At 38.2% G+C, this 20,631-nt stretch overlaps 1 protein-coding gene across 4 annotated transcripts in view; it reads right to left on the bottom strand.

Annotated features, from left to right (window-relative positions):
• The window catches only part of LCLAT1 (lysocardiolipin acyltransferase 1), a 141,220-nt gene that overhangs the window by 36,049 nt on the left and 84,540 nt on the right, over positions 1 to 20,631 (bottom strand). For all 4 annotated transcript variants that reach the window (XM_090281096.1, XM_090281099.1, XM_090281097.1 and 1 more), the window contains one exon: positions 20,287 to 20,403. In XM_090281096.1, the coding sequence (XP_090137222.1) occupies positions 20,287 to 20,403 (117 nt within the window). The remainder of the gene's footprint in view (positions 1 to 20,286; positions 20,404 to 20,631) is intronic.

Below are 20,631 nucleotides of genomic sequence, written 5' to 3'. Positions count from 1 at the left end.
AAAGTATGTGTCCCCCCCATACACACATGCACAAAATTTCTGTCCATTGGAACCTGAGAATGTGATCTTATTCAGAAATAGGGTCTTTGCAAGTGTCATTAGTTATAATGAGGTTGTACTAGATCAGGGTGGGCCCTAAATGCAGTGTGAGTGGTATTTTTATAAGAAGAGGGGAGACACAGGGGAGAAAGCCATGTGAACATGCAGGCACAGAGGGGGAACTTGTTACCACAATCCAAAGAATGCCAAGGATTGTTAGCAACCACCAGAGCGCCAGAAGTCGGAAGGGTGGGGAGGATTCGTCCCCAGAGGCTTCAGAGGGAGTGCAGCCACTGACAGACCCCTTGACTTCAGGCTTCTATCTAAATTCCAGACCAGGAAAGCATACATTTCTATTGTTTTAGGCCACCCCCGTTTGTGGTCATTTGTTCCAGAAGCCCTAGATAACTAATTTAGCAACCGAGGATTGACTTTGGCAGTGATCTGCATGGTTTGGGGAATTTTCTCCAGCTGAGCTCAAAGCCAGCGCAAATACGGAGAAGGCAGCATCTGGCAAGACCCAGGACCTCTTCCAGGTGTGGGCAACAGGATACTGACAGAAGTACAGTATAGTTTTAAAGGATGGACCACAGAGTATAACTGGGATGGGAGAAAAGAGGGAAGGCAGGAGGGTGATTCTGAATGGAGAAAAAAATAGAGGCATTAAGAGAAGAGAGATCTTAATGAAAGTGAAGAACAGCTATAAGGGGAACAACTTATTGATAGCTGTAATAAAAGAGACTGTGGTCAGAGAATGAGATGTTTAAACTTAACATTTAACAGGTAGATCAGTTCCAGAAGACAAAATTCAAAATAGGAAGTAGTGTGGATAATGGGACAATCACGGAACTGGGCCAAGTATGTCATCGGGTAGATGGTGAAGTGACCTGAGAGGATGGGTAGACCAGAGACGGAACAAGAGGCTGAGCCACGGGCTCTCTCCTCTCTTTAGGGAAGCGAGGGCTGAGGCAGAGGATGGAGAGAAGGGTCAACTGATATCTGAGAGGAGTGAAGGTTGCAGTTATTGGATGCAAACCACTCAAAGAAATCAGGATTCTTGTCCAACTCCAAAGTGGATAAGTTGGAGGTGAATTAAGGTTAAAACGTAAATAAGATGCAACAATAAACAGCTTTCACTAAAGGACAACAGGGAAGAAGCATGAGATTAGGAGATGGTTGTTTTAATAATATAGGCAATAAGGCAGAACGGATGGTCAATACAGGGGCAGCTGTTTGAAAAATGACCCACCCCTTGATAATTGAGATTAATTATTTATTTCTTATTTTACCCCATATTTCTTCTACAGATGTTGTAACTTGGCTATTACAAATTCACTATGATATTCCTGTCCTTTAAGGAAGCCTAGAGGTTTATAAACACAGTGTTATTGGTTCCTTAGTCAGGACAGCAATTGGTTCTTCATTTCCTACCCAACTCCTCCAGTTCATGGGTACCAAGTAACATTGTTGGGAAGATCATTGATGCTTTGTGATGTGCTTGAGAAGCAAAGTCCAAAGACCACTGAAATCCAAAGACCTTTATATTAATGTCTAGAATATAGCCAGTTCTAATGAATTCTAATCATTAAAGAAGTCTAATGACCCTAAAACAGAAAAAAGTCAGACTAATTATTATCATGGAAAGATTTTTTTTTTCTAAGCTGCATCAGTAACTATGACCAAATTCTGCTACTTGGAAAGGTGACTGTCCGATTATAGACAATAAACTAGAAAAGTACAAGAAATCCAAAGAACCCTCTAAAATACTGTCAGAGTTTATACGGCCATATGCTATGGTAAACTATACAAAGCAGTGATCTTTAACCTTCTTTAAGACTGAGACATCCAGACCTCGCCAGTGTGGCTCAGTGGGTTAGAGCTTTGCTCCATAACTAGAAGGCTGCAGGTTTGATTCCCAGTCAGGGCACAAAGTCTGGGTGTAGGCATGTGGGTCTGAGCACAGACAGGAGGCAATCAATTGATTGCTTCTCTTTCTCATATTAATGTTTCTCTCCATTTCTCTGTCTGAAGGAAATGTCCTCGGGTGAGGATTTAAAAAAACAAAAACAAAGACTCTGGCATCTATACCTTCAAAACCTATCTTGAGTGAATTCATTAAAATCACCGAGAAATCCTTTTTAGTATTACTAAAGCCATCCTATATATGAATTGGCTAAGCAGAGTGAGTAACAAGAACAACTGCAACAACAAAGCTATGTGTGGCTATACGTACCGAGAGCTGGAAAAGAAGCAAGAGCAGGGTAGCCAACAGGCTAAGAGTGTAGACAAGTGAGGTCTATGCAGGTGACTACAGCACAAACGGAGGTGTCTTAGCAGAAGGACAGTTAAATGGCTACAGGAATTTAGGGAAAGAAGAGACCACTTCTAGCTGACAGCACCAAGAAGCGGCATGGAGAAAATGGCTACAACTGGCAATTACTCTTTCTCTTTCATCTTTTTGCCCATTTCAAATATCCCTGCATCCATGGTGTTTTGTTTGAAAAATCACCCAGGACTTTATCATTGTGTTGGTGTGACTCTTTTTCCTGCTGAAATTATTTTACATATATACCAATACAGAGGAATCGGAACGAGGCAGTGAGTGGGAAGTTCCCCACGTAGGCAGAATGATTCTTTCCCCTCTCCTCTGCTCTTTATTGACTCCAGTTTATAACACACTGTCCCACTCTGGACAAAGTCAGCAGACACACTTAGAAATTAAGGGTTCCATCTGTCCTGAACACCCTTCCCAAAGTGGGAGTACGTTTCAGTAGTACCTTTCCAGAGACTGCACTGGGGCTGAGGTGGGGCAACCTGGGTGTACGTGGATGGATGGGTCTCGCTGAGGCAAGGAGAATATTCCCGGACGTGCTCTCCGAGCCTTGGGTAGGGGCAACGGCAGTCCGCGGACAGGGCTGCTATCATGGTGGTGACGCAGAAAACCACACTTTACTGCACTTCCGTGGAACAACGAAGCCTACGATCTCGGAGTTTGCAGAAATGGAATCCGAGTTATGATTGCTCTGTATCTCTATATCCAAAATGGCAAAAGAGGCATTTGGAAGCCTGAGAAACTTCTGGTTTAGCTCCTCAAATGAATAACACCAAACCAAGTTCTGTAATGCAAATTAAGATCTAAATACTACGTTCTTTTTTAACAATAAACCATAATAATGTCCTTCTAATTAATAACTCAATAAATAGGTAGTTACTTCTTCTGGTTAATTTAGCTATATCTTAAATTTGTGTGGGCTAACGCTTGCAATAAAAACACCAGAGAAATAATTCGAGTTCAAACAAAATGAACTGGTTCTTGGGGCAGAAGAATGGTCAGCAGAACACATATCTGAAATATTAAAAATTCTGAAGTAATATAAAAGAGGATGACCTTTGTAAGAGAACAGCAATCTTCAATTTGTGGAAATGTTATGAGCTCCTAGACAATGGGAACCAAGGCTTCATAAAGCTAAGAATTCTCAGGCAAGCTCCACCACATTTTGCTAAGTCGAACATTGTCATTTTCTGTAATTGCTGCCTCTTAGTTGTTTCCATTCTGATTTTCCCATCCTGGCCAAGCGTTGTGGGGCCAGCAGCATAAGATGCTCCCGTTGGTACACAACGTGCCTTCAGCACAGCACCATGAGTCACTGAGTGAGAAACTAAAAAGGGATGTAGAGAGGAAGTCTAATCTTCGGGTGCATGGCATGTTACTGGCATTAGCATCTTTACCATTAGAGAAGCCAATATAAAAGCTACAGAATAAAAAAGTTGGACGCAACAGAGAATGTGCTTGGTGTGAGTTCTTCATGCCTCGGAGAATACAAATAAGTCAAACACTAAAAAATGTGGCCACCAAGTTACAGTAATCATCTATAAACACAATATATTTCACTGCTATTGCGAAAGGGAAGTTAAATACACACACACACACACACACAAAATAATAATAATAATAATAATATTTGTAAATTGATGCCTGTGGGTTATTAACCTGAGAAAAAATTCTGACAAACTTTACCTTCCTATAGAGGTCTATTACTCTCTTATATAATTTGGTTGTGGATTTGCTTCGTTCATTAATTTATTCATTCAATATTTATTGAACAATATAGCAACACTGCCCTAGGCAGAGAGAGAGAAATAAGAGAGAGAGAGAGAGAGAGAGAGAGAGAAATGGACCCTAACAAAGCCATGATTCTTCCCCTAAAGGGAATTACAATTTAGGAAGATAAAATATATTTGGAAATTATGTGATTCTTAAGAGTGGTTCAATTGTTGCAGAAGCCTGGAGAGGGCACTGATAGCACTTCCAGCTGAACAGATCAGGAATCAGTGTACCTGAGCTGGGCGTAAAAGAACAGGCGGACTGGAGCAGAGGCAGAAGCCGGGGAGTGCTGTGGAGCGTCATCGGCAGTGAGGACAGGGCCTGTGCAGGCAGTGAGTCAGCACTGTGGCTGGAGCTTACAGCCGGTGGGAAGTCAGCCTGGGCCTGCAGCCTGAGTCAGAGAGCTCGGCAGTGCTTGTACTTGTTTTCATTAGCTTCCTTTTCTCATTTCCACAGCAACTATTCCAAACTCTCATTGATCACCTGCCCCCCCCCCCATCATCCTCCAATTACATAACCTCTGACCTGGCAGAGAGAAGCCTCCCAATCAAACAATCCCCCACTTTCTAACATAACTCCTCTCCAAACCAAAATACTATGTAATTCAGGTTCTTCAGCCTGGCCTTACAAAATGAGGAATTCCATTAACTTTGTTTCTAACCCCTTCTAACTTCTCAGAAAATTTGCTCCATCATTAATCCATTTCACTTTCAGCTTTTCCTCTATTGAATTTTCTCAGCCTTTAAAGATACTCACCTCCGCTAGTCATCCCTGAGGCAGTGTCCTGCAACTGACTACTCAAACTCTCTCCTGTCCTTTATCAGCAAACTCCCTGCAGGAACCATCTATACTTTCTAGCTCAACTTAATATCAATCTTCACTCCACTCAAATCTGGCTTCTGGCACCCCCATTCCAGCAAACTTATTCTCTGTAAGATCAACAAATACATCCCAGTTGCTGTACCCAGTGACTCTTCTCAGACTTTAAGTGCAAAGAATCTACTGGCACCTAGAATTTCAGACACATTGCTGATGTTTCAGTAAGTGAATCCATAAAGCCCGTGAGTATCTGACCTTGCAAACAGGCCAATACTGCTGAAGGAGATTAATTCATATCAAATCAGAATTTGCAAATGTAAAATTATGACCATTTACAGCCATCCACAGAAAAGTCAAAAAAATTTTTAAAGTCTCAAAGCCATTTCTAAAAACAGAAATAAGACATTTTTCCAAGAGTTCTTTCCTAGGAAAAAGCTGTGTAATTAGGATGAATCATACTTTTCCTACTATATGCCATTATATAGTCTGTAAATACCTCACTTGTGGATTAAGAGATATAAAAAAAAACATGAGGTGCAATTATTTTACTGAGTCTTCCTTTGACCTGAACATAAGTAATGCAGAAATCTCAAAAGAGGACTATTTTGGGATAACTATGTTGATGATGAAGCCAACAGATCTTATTTTATCTGAGAACAAAGTAATATACTGCTTAGGAAGATAATCAACTCTCTTAGAATTCTAAGAGAACAATTTACTCACCAGCCCTAGAGTATTTATAAACTCATAAACACTGTCTTCACAACTTCCACAAAGCCTGCCTCTCTAACTGTAGGTCTTACCACTTGAAAAGACGAACTGTGGGCTCCAACCCGGCCGCTCTCCTCTGTTGGATCTCCAACACTGACTGCACTCTTCCAACTTATTTTTTTCTCACCAAATCAAATCCTACTATTCCTCAAGATCCAATTCAAAGTCCAGTTCCCTACACTCGCCCCTTATTCTGCCCCTCACTACAACCCTTTCCTATTACACACCTGTCTGCTGTTACTGTGGTACTTGATCAATGTGGCCATAGCGATGGGTCCGTCACACATTTTCATTCAGATGCTGTCACCAGCATGCCTTGATTGCATAGTATTAACCACAAAACACAGACCTTACCTAAGCTTCAGATTATATTCATTTATAAAAAAAGACATTTTCTTTAGAGTATTTAAATATAAACACCTTTAATAAGCACAACTTTAATGATAATATGTACAGGACAAACTTTTTTATGTTTCCCTCTGTGTAAATTCTGTTCATCTGTCAAATCTAAACAAGTCAGCGTTACCTAACAAGTCTTTCCTAAATTCAGTTCTTACCAATGTCCATCCCTGAAGTGGATCAGCTTACTATTTTTTGGCTTTACAATAGTGCAAATGTGATACACATAATGAATTACACAGGATATTCAACATCTAAACTAGGCTTTGTGTTAAGATGATTTTGTCCAACTATTGGCTAATCCAAGCATTCTGAGCATGTTTATGGTAGGCTAGGCTAAGCTACGATGGTCAGTTGGTTAGGTGTATTAACTGCATTTTCGACTTACAGTATTTTCAACTTACAATGGGTTTATCAGGACATAATGCACAGTATTTTCAACTTACAATGGGTTTATCAGGACATAATGCCTCAGGAGTCAAGGAGCATCTGCATTAAAATGTAAGCCTTCATTATGACTGATATAGTAAATAAGAGGTAGCTACAGTCTATCTGAATTACTAAAGGAACTAATATTGGAACCAACATACGATGTTTTTACTGATCAGAAAGTTTATTTATTAGTAATTTCTTTAACAAAAACTAATTGGTAAACTATTTGTAAACTTTGTTTGGGTTTACTACTATTAACCTATTGTGGTTGCTAAAATTCTGTTCTAGGTGAAAGCAAGTCTTATGACCCAGAAAAGACTGTTCAAAGTATAGCAGGTCCTCAAATAATGTCATTTTGTTTGTCGTTTTGTTATGACATTGGTGGGAGGCTAATGAAACTTAACCCTTGTTTATATCAATTAGCCTATAGTAAAATTGGTTTGTTATATATCATTCTGCCACACTTTCAAGCATCTACTGGCAACGTTAAGTGAGGACTTCCTGTACTTTCCATGTATTCAAACCAACAGCATCAAGTTCCTCTCCTGTGTCGAAGCATATCATGGCCAAGTGGTAGATCTTTTACTAGAATGACATCTAAGAGCAGTCTGCAAAAATCGGAATAGTTTGTTGTCCAGATTTGAGGAATGTAGACTCAGTCAGAACTGCTACCCAAGAGTAGTGATAACTGCGCCTAGGAAAGGCATTGACTAACACTTCCTCTTCCGCTATAAATGAGCTCTTAACTATTGCAAATCACCAAGAACTTAACACAGTGAGTAAAATATAGGAAAACCTTGACTTCTAAGGTCACTGCTAAGGTTTATGGATGACTCCAGCTTTTCTAGCTTGGGTAATAAAGCCCTATACACATATACTAATACCTGACTTGGAACTGTGAGCCATGTTTTCCTGCTAAAGGCCATTTCAAATCTACAAGGAAACAAGGAAGATGTAAATCATAAATAAACTATGAATACAGGATTTTTAAACTTTTGTAAAACATCCTCAAAAGTTCTGCCAAAGTTTCTACATGGAACCCCAAACTACTTTCAGACTACATTTATACAACACAAAATTAATCCAAAGAATAGAGAATTCTGACAGATAAAATCTATCACCATCAAAGAAAGCAGCTATTAAGCTGCAGATACAGCAGACAATGCTTGACACAAATTTCCCACATTTAACATCTAAGAAATTGTGTAGCACCTTCACAGTATCAAAGGCTAGTTGTTTGTAAGTCTAAAAATCCCCATGCCCTGTAGTCTTTTAAAATGTGTTATACATAATAAAAAATGTCACAGACAGCTGTATACTTAACAGCACTCAAGCATTTGTTAGAAAAGCATTTTAGTCACCACAAACAGACATTAACATGAACAGTAGAGAATAAAAAAGACAAAGAGCACAAACATGACACTTGTCAGGTTTAAGACAGTGATTTTTTTTCACATAAAATATTAGAATGAAAAGAATCCAACACATTGTAGATTACTGTTAGTTCACTACACTCATGAGACTCTAACTGGAAAAGGTACTTTACAAAACAAAGATTGAGAAATAAATGTAAGTTTGTGGTTATAGTTTCGCTTTCAATTATCACTCCCAATGAAAAAGATGACCAAGCCACAATGAAAAGGATTTGCATTAAGTTATAATCATCACAAAATAAACACACAGAAATAGGCATGTTGTGTGTTTATGCATGCTCTGATAGCTTCTCCAAGTCAATAATCTTACCAAGCGAGACAATACTTAGAATTTGTTCTATGTGGGCAAATGTATTACTTTCCGGGCAGGGAATGAAAGTCACTGAAGACATGTATGCTTTCTTCTCCTACATAACTTCGTTAGGAGAAAGCAAGTGAATTGGAAAGTCGCTAACATACTGTCACCATCTTATGCTTCATGCAGTACATACAGAGCGGCCAGCTTAGGGTAACTGTACCAGGACTTGTTTTGCTCAGCCCAGATTCTATGGCAAAGTGAGTTTGGGTGCTTTTAGCAATCAGATGGTAAGTGTAGGGTGCCTATGTTATAAAATATATAAAATATGTTATATATATATATAATCATATAAATTTGTTATAATTACTTTATAATATATGTAAAATATAATTAGGCAAAAAATGATTCATTTTAGAAAGCTGTTCAGACAATTTTCAACACTAACAAGTAAACAATTTCTGTATTTAGTTTCATGTTCTTGTGGGACTGATTTTTTATCAGAATATATATTTAAAAAGTGAAGACACATGACCTTGGTTTGCGTGTGCATGCGCACACACACACACACCAACAAGATCAGTGTTGCTTTAACAATATCCTTGCAATACATAAAACAAACATCAATTTATTTGTTTTTTAATGAGAAAAGGTCCTAGCAACTGGAAAAAAATGCAGAAAAGGTATTTCAATAAGGAAGAAAAAAATCTATAAAGCCAAAAGAGAAAAGGCACAACCTTTATAAATAATGAAATGGACACATGCCCAGAATAAAGGAGAAACAAGGTAAAGCTTTTTTGGACAAACCCAAAAAAGACACATAATATACCCACAATGAAATTGTATACTAGATAAAAACCAATAGGCAAGCATACATTCCTGTTAAGATGAATATCTGTAATCATGGATCCAGAGTTTAGATTTAGGCCAACATCTCAACTTCAGTGAGAATGAGTTTTGATTTTCATATGAACAGGAAGCTAGAGTATATTGTTACATACATTTTGCATACACACTGAAACACTTGTATTTTGCTTCAAAACAGCATTACAAGGACAGAGTCTTAGTGTGGAGCTGCCACACAGAGAGTCAACACCGTGGTGCAGAGCTGCTGGCATCCTCTGCTGTCTCATGTCTCTCCCCTTCGTCTTCAGAGGGAGGGCTGACCAGACATTTTAATGTATGTAACAATATTCCTTCTAGTCAGTATACAATCTACAGAAAGTTATCACTCAAAAGCAATTGCACAAATTTTACTTACAAATCTTCTTCCACAATTCTGAGATTTTAAAATAAACATATTTTGTGTCAGTTATCAACATTGTTCAGCATGTCACTCAAGACAATATATAAACATTAGAACATCAATATTTAAGCACAGATAACTCTTTCCAATGAGGAAAATACACCTATATAATTTCCACGCATCTATGAAAACGATAACCTTCTACCCAACAGAAGAATGCATATCTGAGAGTTCTGCATTAATGGTGCCACATGACATGCACTCATTACCACCCAGGCCTCCCTTTCACACTAGCAGGCATTTACTGTCGCTGGCCGATGTGAGAGTAGTAGGCAGCTTCAGGAGGAGGTTTTTCTTCCACTGAACCCAAGTGGCACAGAGGGCACAAGCGGAGATGACTGTCCCATGAGCACTATCTCAGAATCTAAAACTGCCTGAGTAGAAATACTAATGAATCAGGAAAACACTTCAGAACCACAATTCCGTACTGATTTTTATGTGGTCAAATGACAAGATCCTGTTCATTTAAGTTACAAATACCATGCTTCTGTATGTCTCTTTTAATAATACAGATCATCTAAAACACAAACAAAAAATCAGCCTTTGTCCTTCAGTAGTTAAAAAAAGAGGAGACTGTCTTAAGAGAGTATTTTTTACCAAGTGAGCACCTGCCTTCCTGGCCCCCTAGCGCTGCCAGACGTCCACCCTCTGGGAGATAACGGGCTCCAAGGGAGTTAGTATCGGCCAGGGCCTGAGGTCTAGGCTGACGGTGACAGAAGGCATTATAATCAACGTGCACATATACCTGAGATGTGAGATGCTGAAGAGATCACCTACAAAAATTTGTACAAACCTAGACTGCGTACTGAGTAATATAATATTCACGACACTGCCTGAGAGCCTCAGATATAAACACAAACAAGACACAGTATCTACCCTAAAGGAGCTTTGAGTCCAAGAGAGACAGAAAAAGATTACTGATTATAGAAGTAGATGAAAGCAGTGACTGAGACCAATGCACAGAGTATGATGAGCAAGGAGAGGGGACCCCCGTAACCTGGAGAGGCGGGAGGTCCAATGTTCCGAGTTCTCATAAGACTGCTTTTCCTGAGCGGCTGGCCTGTGCTCGTCCCTCCATTAGCCAACGTGGACGAGAGCTCTGCGGCTGCGCGGAACACTGCACACAAAGGCGCTGTGAGGACGCTGGGCACGACCGCACGGTGTGAGGAGCTATGGGAGACAGTTCCCTCGAGTCCCTCAGAAACGATCAAGCATGTGGCTTGCTTCAGTCTCACGGACCTTGTCAAAGATTCCATTCAGTTTCCCTCTACAGAAGGTGCCAGAAAGCTCAGGGCCTATTTTACAGGAATATAGAACCTTGTAACATATATTTTGTATATTAATCTTATAACACGTACACTAACCTTATAACATATATACTAACCTTACATATTTTATATACTAAACTCACACCCTTATGTTATCTAACTTCCTTCTCTTACATTGTGGTCCTGCTGTTATTGTAATGCACATATTTATGTTTAAACCTTTATTCAAATCTTCAATCTTTACTGGGACATAGCAGAGTATAAAATTACATCAACCAAATGGCTGATTGGTTCAAAAATTTTTTTTAAAGTTTATCTTATATGCCAAGCCTGTGTTGAAGGCTGGAGATAAAACCTGTCAATGGGACAGACTTGATGCTCTGGAAACTGAGAATGGATGAAACAGGCAATTAAACAAGTGATAACACCGCAGGAAAAACTTAACATAGGGCAAGTGTAGTAGGAAGTGCATTCACACAGGGAACACAGGAGTCTAAGAGAGTGGGGAAGGCCTCCGAATGAACTGTCATCTAAACTGGAACTGGGAGCTTGAGTGCGCGGAGCTATGCTGCAGGGGAGAAGGCTCAGACTACTGCGCACTCGGGGAAAGCATAGCAGTTCGGTCAGGCCAGCACAAATGGTGCAGAGAAGGAGGTGGGAGACAAGCCCAGGGAGGAAGGCAAGGACCAGGCAAATCATGTTAAGGAAAGTGGATTGAACCTTCGAGCACTGTGCAACTAACTCGGAGAGGTCGGCCAGCAGCTGGCCCACTCAGATTTGCACTGTACCCTTTATAGTGCTTGCTGTTTTCTAGGCACTGTGCTGAATGCTTTATGTGCATGACTGTAGTGAGTCCTCACAAGGGTCCTACAAAATCAGGTAAAGTAAGCATACTATTATCATTCCTTTTATAGGTGAGGAAACTGAAGTTTACCGATGGAAAGTAATCTGACCAGTCACACCGCTCATCTTGGTGAAGCCAGACTTCGAACTCAGGTCTTTTGACTCCAGAGCCAGAGCGTGTACCGCAGTGTGCTGCCACCCTCATTTGGAAAGAGGCCTGACGTTCCAGCTACAATGTACAGAAAGTATTGGTTAAGGGACCAGAACTAGGAAGGCCAGCCAAGCAGCTGTATAACTCAAGGAAGATATGATGACAGTGCGAATAACAAGATTAACTTGAGAGATACTGAAGAGAGGGAACCAGAAGGCCTTGGTTGGGATTTCAGTGTCTGTGAGAAGGCAGAGAGGCGTGAGGCAAAAATGACTCCCAGGTGTATGGCTGGGGCAACTGAGTTAATGATGCACTAACATACATGGTGGCTAAGACAGAGGCTCTGTAACCAGACTCCCAGCTCTGCTGTCTAAAAGGTGGGAATTTCGGACTATTAGTTAACTTCTCTGTGCCTCAGTTTCCTCATGCATATAATGGAGATGATACTGATGCCTCTTCCAAGAATTAAGTAAACTAATTCATGTGAAGCTCTTAGAATAATACTAGTAAATGAACACTCAATTAATATCATCATTACCACCACCACCATTCCGTGGTGTAGGGATTAGAGAAGCAAAAGGCAGAATGACAAGTTCAATTTTGAACATACTGATGTTGAAGTACTTATAGAAACCTCCAAGTGGCAAAGGTCACATTTATGGCTCCAAACTAAACAAGGGCTTTGGACTAAGGATTGAAACTTCGGAGTCCTGAGCATGGACAGTCATTTAAGCCACCAGCCTGAATGACATGGCCCAGGGAGAAGGTGTGGGGTGAGAGAACAAAGGAACCTAGGAGAGCCTTTTGAGGAACACAGACATTTAAGAGACAGACAGGTATAAAAGAACCTGCAAGCTTGAGAAGCAACCAGAGAAGTAGAAGAAAAAATGAGAAGCTAAGGGGAGAGTATATTTCAGGAAGAACCAACAGTACCAAACGTTGCTAAAAGGGAAATAAGGATGAAAAGGTATTAATTGGATTTAGAAATAAAATCCTTGCCTTTAACGGTTTAGGTGACATGGCCATCGCTGTCCTATTAGGAAGGTAAAATACAACGTGTATTAAAACAGCTATTAATATACGATCTACTGTGCGAAGGCCTATTAGAGAGGAAAAGGATATTCAGTCCAGATGACTGCCAGCTGGGGGAAGTAGGAGTGAACTCTTAGAAGAAGATCATGAAAAGAAGAATAGTATTTGGAGTTTAAAAGAAAACATCAAAGCATTGCAGGTTTTGGACTTCACAGAAACAAGCAGAGGCAAAATTCAGAAAGCATAAAGCACAGTCAGGAATAGTCAATTAATTCAAATAGGTTGGCTCCCACTGCATGAAGGGGGGTTCTGAGTGGTGAAATCTAGACAGTAGACAGGAACCATTTTTACAGAAAGCCTTGATCAAGGAATATGGAAGTAATGCAAATATTTAAATGCCTTTCCTCCCTGGAAAATACCTAATTATTCTTTAATTCTCTGCTTACATGCTATCTCTTTAGTGTCAATTTAGGTAAAGATGAACTAACCTTTCTTTATATCCTCAAGTCATTTTCTATTCAGATCTCTATAATTATGTTTCCTAAATCTCATACTACTCAAGAGAACGGGCTGTGTCTTGGTATTTCAGCAAGCCAAACACCATTAGAGTGGTACTTTATCAAGACCGGCACCTGTGTGCAATACGGATTAGCAGAGAAAGCGGAGGCAGACCAGTCAAAAGGCCAGGAAGAGTGAAAAGTAATGAGATGCCACCTGTGGGGCCACTGTGACATACTGGGGGGTGGGATGTCTCTAAGAGATGCTTCCAAGGCAGTATCAACAGAATTTGGTGACCAAATGAAACAGAGCAGAGCGTAACGCTAACTAAGTATACCTTTTGGCTCAGTAATGAGACTTGGAAATATACCCTAAGGAAATAATTACAGAGATGTACGCATACTTGGTATTACTTATAAAGGTGGAAAACTGGAAATAAGCTTCATTTTGAACGATAGAGGATTGGTTAAACAAACAGTGGTCTATCTAATAGACTACCATGCATATATTAACATCATATTTATCAAAACTGTGTAAGGACAGTGAGAAAAATGTATACATTATAGTAAATTATGAAAAACTTTATAAAACAAAATATGATTTGATCCTAATTTTGTATGATCTATATAAAAACGTGGAAAAACACAGGAAGACTATATGTACAAGGCAGGCAATGGATTTTTCTCAGAGGTGACTGACAACGCTATAAATGCCCTTTTCTTCTTTATAGTTCATTTTCCAGTTTGTTTTACAATAAATGTTGTTTTTATAATAAAAATTAAACATCCTTTTTTTGTAGGAAGTAAGCTACTGTAAGAAAATCAAGTTATAAGGCTATTTTTTTCTGAGAGTTGGTGGGAAAAGAAAAACAGAACCAAAATTTGACAGATAGTATGAGCATCATATTTGTTTTTCGTAAATTTTGTTTTACTTTAAGGATTAGAGAAATGGAGGAAAAGCTGACATATATACAGGATCCAGAAAAATAAAAGAGATGCTTATAAAAGGATATCCTTGATGTAATTTTCCATTTAAACAAAATGCACAGTATAGCCAAGGATACCAGGGAGAAATCTTGGAAAGAGAAAGGAAAAAAAAAAAAAAAAAAACCCCTACAAAGATGACATTCCTATAGCATTTGGAATAGAAAAACTGTTAACTTATTACATAGTGTGAAAAACTATGGGCTCTGGCATCAAACAGACCTGGGCTTAAGTCACGATGCCTCTACTTTGCAGCTGTGACCCCGGGCAAGTTGCTAAAGTGAGTCAGTCTCCTTGGGTGTGGCACAGTGCAAGCCCCTGCCGAGCTCAGCACGGGAACTGGGTGATCTGTATGAGAGTGGCGATCGGGGTGGCTGTGAGCCCAGCACCTCACCACCAAACTGGGATTCTGCAGGTCTGAGACGAGTCCTGAGTATGTCAGTTTTTTAACAGTTTCCTGGGTAAGTCTACTGTATGGGTAGGAGAAAGAAACACGTGAACAACTCAGTGCCTGGCACATGGTTGGTACTTGGTAAATGTTAGATGGTTGTTTTTATGTACTGAATGCAGGCCTTCTATCATTCTTCATTAAGGCTGTCATGGCTTTTTTATCAAACACAATGACAAGATCTGTCCTAAGTATCTCAGACATTTCTGCTATGAGAGAATGAACTAAAATGAACAACAACAAAACAATACAAATGCCGTTTATGGTCCAAAACAATACCATGGCATTCAAAAATTCAATAAGAGTGACCCCAAAGGTCTCTGACATGTGGTCATCCATAGTTTCACCAAAGCATATCTGAATCATTCCTGCTTCATGATGCAAAGGACCAAGTCACTTCGCTGATCCATATGCTTTCCCACTAATCAGTATCCAAATTTCATTTAGGTTTTGTTGTAACTCTGTTCATCACCATAAACAGAGAAAAGCTTCTTCTTTGTAAAATGGCCTCAAAAGAGAGTCAACAGCTATGCTACAGATATATCTGCAAATTTTGGGAAATGTAAAAGGTCTCAGAAAATATTCTAGTAAATGTCAAAGATCTGTACAATTACATTTTTTAACATAAAGGAAAGGTCTTTTCTAGCAATAAAAAGTCACATGAAAAGGTCAGAGTACATGGCATTTAATGCACCAAATAATTCAAAGGTTTGTCTGCCTTTCTTCCTGACCTCCTAGAGCATGCTGGCTATTAAAAAGGATCTTTGAAATGCAACCCTGGGGGAGGCTCACCGACTAAGGTAAGTGCAGTGTGAGCCACAGAGAGCGGTGGCTGCTGGCCATCTTTACTCCCACTATATATAGCTCTATAGGCAAGAGACAGACTCAATTACCAGTAGGTAGTTGTATACAAAGCAAAAAGTTCAAGAAATTAAATGGTCTAACCACACTGCTGAAGACTGAGCTATCTATGATCAGTATACTGCGTTTCCTTCTTAGGTAACCACCAACTTTTATCAGAGCAGGTAGATAACTACCGTAGACCAAAATGAAGAAGCTAAAGACAGTACAATCAGATACTGCCTCTGTAATCTGGGTATTAAGTCAGCAATTCTTTCTCCCTCCATACAGACTGAAGAACTTTAATCAGATGTGCTGACCCTTATTACCTAGTGGGAATTTCTCTTTTCTTCAGTGGTTAACCCTCTACCACCTAGATTAGTGGAAGGACAGTATCCTTCATTCCTTCATATTTAGAATTTAGGCATATGAACTAAATATGGATTGAAACATGAATTGTTTTACTTTAAATTCAAAAACATTCTATTTCAAACCCAAAACTTAAGTAGACCCATATGATGTTTTAGCATCTTAACACATGAGCTGATTTGCTTGAGTGACTTGATTTGGAAATGGGTAAACTAAAAACATGACCATTTGGGGGCAGGAATTAAGTTTTTCAACAATAATGTCTCCATACAACCTTCTTAAATATTATATGTTACTCTACAACACAAGTCAGTTCAGTGTGACTGGTTTCGCCTACCTGACTGTGCAGCTCCACACTGGCCCAAATTCTGTGCCCTTCCTTAGAGTCTTCTTTTTCTGCCTATCCAATCACATAGTCTCTAAAGTCTAAGGAAAGTTCAATTTATTGAAAAAGCCTTACCCAAGCATTTCAACATCACATGATCTCTCTGTACAGAACATTCCTGTAATTATTCAGGATAATATTTATATACTATATAACATAAAAGTTAGTGTGTAATAATATTGTCTTATATTATTCTTAGATTTTTTTCCCCCATGTTTATTATCAATCCATGAAGATGGTAAACCTCTTGAAAGCAAGGTCAATCTTAAACAAGACAAACCTTCTAACAAATATGGAGTATTGTATCTTTACCCCCAACTACTTGAACCTACTTTTAAGATGTTTCAAATGTACATACTTATGCTGTCCAACGGTGAAAATAACTATTATTGCATGGTTACAATTGGCTTACAAAACAGCAAAACCAAACAATGGTTGGACCAAATCATTATTTGTATAAAATCAAGGAAGAATAAAGCAATTATTGCTAAAAATTATGAAGCACCAGAGATGAAATAAATATAACTAATTTTTGGTGCAATAAGAAGTTTATTATTAAATGCATAATAAAAAAAAGCAAAAACTTTCTCATATAAAAGTCTCCTTTCTCTAAGTTAGCAACTTCCTTTTGGGTTTGGGTTAATCGACTACTGAAAAATAATTACATAATCACATATTGAAATGCCCTATAATTTGAGGTACATATGAAATTAATTATCCATGACAAATACAGATCTAGGACACTATACTTGTCTTACTTTTCAGTTAAAAGGAATATTCAACTCAACTAATACTGATTGAGTCCCTATTATATGCAGCGCATTTCCTAACCTTAGATGGCTATGACCTAGCAGGAGTATGAAGCAAGTACACTGATGATGGCAATCAAGGCACTGGGGGTGGGGTGTAAACTCTCTGCAATTATGAGTCCAGGAACAACATATCTGTATAAAGTTAGAAAGGGTTTTACATTTCAGGATAAGTATGCATTTTCTAAATTTTCTTCATCACAATAAAATATATTCTAAAAAGAAGAACAGAAACTACTTTCCTTGTTTTGCATTTTTTCTTTCTCAATGCTTCCTAGTAAGACCTTCTAGCCTTAACTTCTTGATGTCATAAATTTCTCACTTTCCCATTCGTGCTATTGGATATCAGCACCACTGAATTCAGTTACCTGTGTGAGTAGTAAAAATGTTATTTAATTATAATTGGTTTTAGTATATGTTCTTCAGGATGCCATTAAGTAAATTTATTTCGAATTCGAATAGTCATTTAACACCAAGCTTCTTTAAAAAAAAAAAAAAGTTTCTTCAATTTATTGGGGTGACATTGGTTAATAAAATTATAGGTTTCAGGTGTATCATCTGATTTCGAATTGATTATCCAAAGCAGATCTCAGAAGCCTAGTGATCAGAAGTTGTGCTGGGTGCTTTCTGAGTCAGATTCCTTTTCTAAAAGGATACTGTGCCTAGATTGCCCCTAGGATCCTCTTCACCCCTGATTCTCGATGAAGTTTATTCTTTCTGTTCACATGGCATGACATCACCCCTGCCCCACACCCCCTCCACTCTGTGCTCTCCTCCTGATGCCTCCTGGGGCTGGCCTGCTCCCCTTGGCATCTCAGGCAGCATCAGAACCACTTCCTTTATGACCCCTATCTTTTTTTTTTCTTTTTAAAAATCTTTCTTGAAGAAAACCATCCAGATCACTATTATCACAAAGATAGTTTGTTAACTAAAATTACACTACAAATACAAAAAGCACGAAGTTACAGTAAAAAGAACATGGCTATTCAGTCAGACAAATCATATTCCAATAACTTTGACTAGCTTCTTCACTCAATTTCTGCTTCGATTTTGCCCTACAAGTTAAATATCAATAGTAGGAACTATCATGTAGGGCTGTTGTGAGGATTAATTGACAGAACACTTAGCATAATGCCTGGTACTTAGCAAATATTCAATAAATGTTAACTGCTGTTACTATAATAATTGTCATCATCCGATTTCTTACATCTATTATTATTACAGTATATAGGTCCATTATACTTTTCTAACTAAAGCAAATGGAATCATCTGTGTTTCTCTTTTTACTGGTATGGGGGTGGGGGAAACAGCTGCCAGTTCTGGCAGGAAAAATTGCATACTGTGGCTGTTGACTAGTACTCTGAGTGATGACTAAGTGATACACATTCTCCAAAGTTATAAATCAGTTTGCTACTAAAATATTTTCCAGATTTCAGAACTACAGATATATCCTCATCCACTATAAAACGATCCCTCAATTATCCTGCCTACATTTAGAAAGATTTTTATTTAGCAAAAGATGTGTTCCAACAGCATATACTTGTGTTAACAGAGAAATCCAGCAGACGAATGGGTTCCATGACATCAGAAATACATTTAATAAAATCATGAAATACTATAAAATATTAATTATGTGAGGAAATAAAAAATAACATTGTCAAGTGAAAAGAGTGATTCTAAATGGGAAGCCACAGCAAGTAGTACCATGTTAAAAAAACGAGAGGAAGAAAAGAAAGCCTCACTGCTTTAATGCCTTTGTGCCTCCCTATGCCTTTCCTGGGCACAGAGAACTGCATTCTCCACGCGCTTCTATGGGTAGATGGGCATCACTATTCACACGCAATGCAACCATCAGGCCCTTGAGTCCATTTCCTATTAACTATAAACACAGAATTCCGAAAGCAAGCCAGACTCACAGGGACAACATTTTCAGTCTGTACTGTAATTTTGGATTGACTGTATATTTCTTTAAAATCACAGGTACTTAGCTGTGAAGATGCTTCATCTTGGCAAGGTTCATTAACTAATGTTATACTGTACTTACTATCTTAAAGCACACTAAACCCTAATGAAACAACAATGCCATTTAGGGAAAGAAGAAAGAACTTGATACTCACATAATGTTTCAAGGCCTTTAATGATAGGAGCAAGCAGTTTTGTGACAAAGAAGCATTCACCAGATAAAGTGATAATTTGTCACAGATGTCACCAGATTTTTCTTCTGTTAGGTGACTCTAGGCTTTGAATTATTCTTGTAAAATTAATAACACTTCAGCATGTTCCTTTTTCAAATATATTAATGTGTGTGCTATTTATCTGTATATACATGTGTGTATGAATACATACATATATATATCTGCAGCTAAATAAAATGTAAAATTGTTTTTTTTACATAAAAAATCAAGACATAAACATTTAAATGGGTGTTGGATGTAATATAATCAATGAAATGACCTTGTCCCCACAGGCTCTTAAACAGACATGGTTCTAGAAGAAGTGTGTGAGGTACTTAGTATGAGACACAAACTAGGAAGCAGAATGAGGTTCTATCCCTGACCTACAAAAATGTACTAGCTGCCCTAGACGCCAGTTCTCTTTAACTATAAAATGAAGGTAGCATTACAGCCTGCCTACCAGTAAGACTAATTTGTTGAAGTGAATGAAATAATGAATGTAAAATTATTATAAAGCTATAAAGAACTATAGTGTAACTAAAAAGATACTTTCAAGGCAGTTTTGCTGCTTTGAGAAGCATTTAAAAATAGAATGATAGTTTAACTGTATATTTCATTTTGTCTATTCCAAAAAGAAAAGAAAGTATTTTGTTTTTATAAAAATATTTTTTACATTTCTAAAGAATACATAATAGAACATTTTAGGGCACGGAGTCAATCTAGTATAAAAGTATAGAATCTCATTTCTTGATATAAAATACAAAAAAGTGCTTTGTAAATTCTAAAGGGCCATATATGTACACACACACACACACACACACACGCACACAAAGTTTAGCAATTTTTGCCACTTATATAAAAAAGTACACTTTAGGATGGGTGCTTACCTTCCCTTAGACGTTCTACTACAAAAGTAAAGCCTGTAGTTCTTGGATGTAAGACATATTCATATTTCTGAAGTCCATTCTTTTCAGCAAAATCATTACTTCGAGCTTTGCTGTTTTCTAAACAAAACAATAGAAAATTAGAATCAGTAAAATAAAGGAAAATAATGCAAGGTAAGAAAACAGAATTTCTTTGACAAAAATGGAAGTTAATTTTTCTATAATTGCTGAGTATAGTATACTGAGTCAAATAAAAAGATATAAACACTTTAATCCCTAACAAAGATCCTAGAGTACGTATTTATTGGAATTTTGAAAATTTTATAACGTATTGTATTATCACACTTT

This window comes from Furipterus horrens, unplaced genomic scaffold, assembly GCF_987537825.1.
Source record: "Furipterus horrens unplaced genomic scaffold, mFurHor1.1.pri manual_scaffold_6, whole genome shotgun sequence".
NCBI classification, from domain to species: domain Eukaryota; kingdom Metazoa; phylum Chordata; class Mammalia; order Chiroptera; family Furipteridae; genus Furipterus; species Furipterus horrens.
The sequence above is the reverse complement of the archived record's forward strand: the minus strand, read 5'-3'. Positions and strand labels throughout refer to the sequence as shown.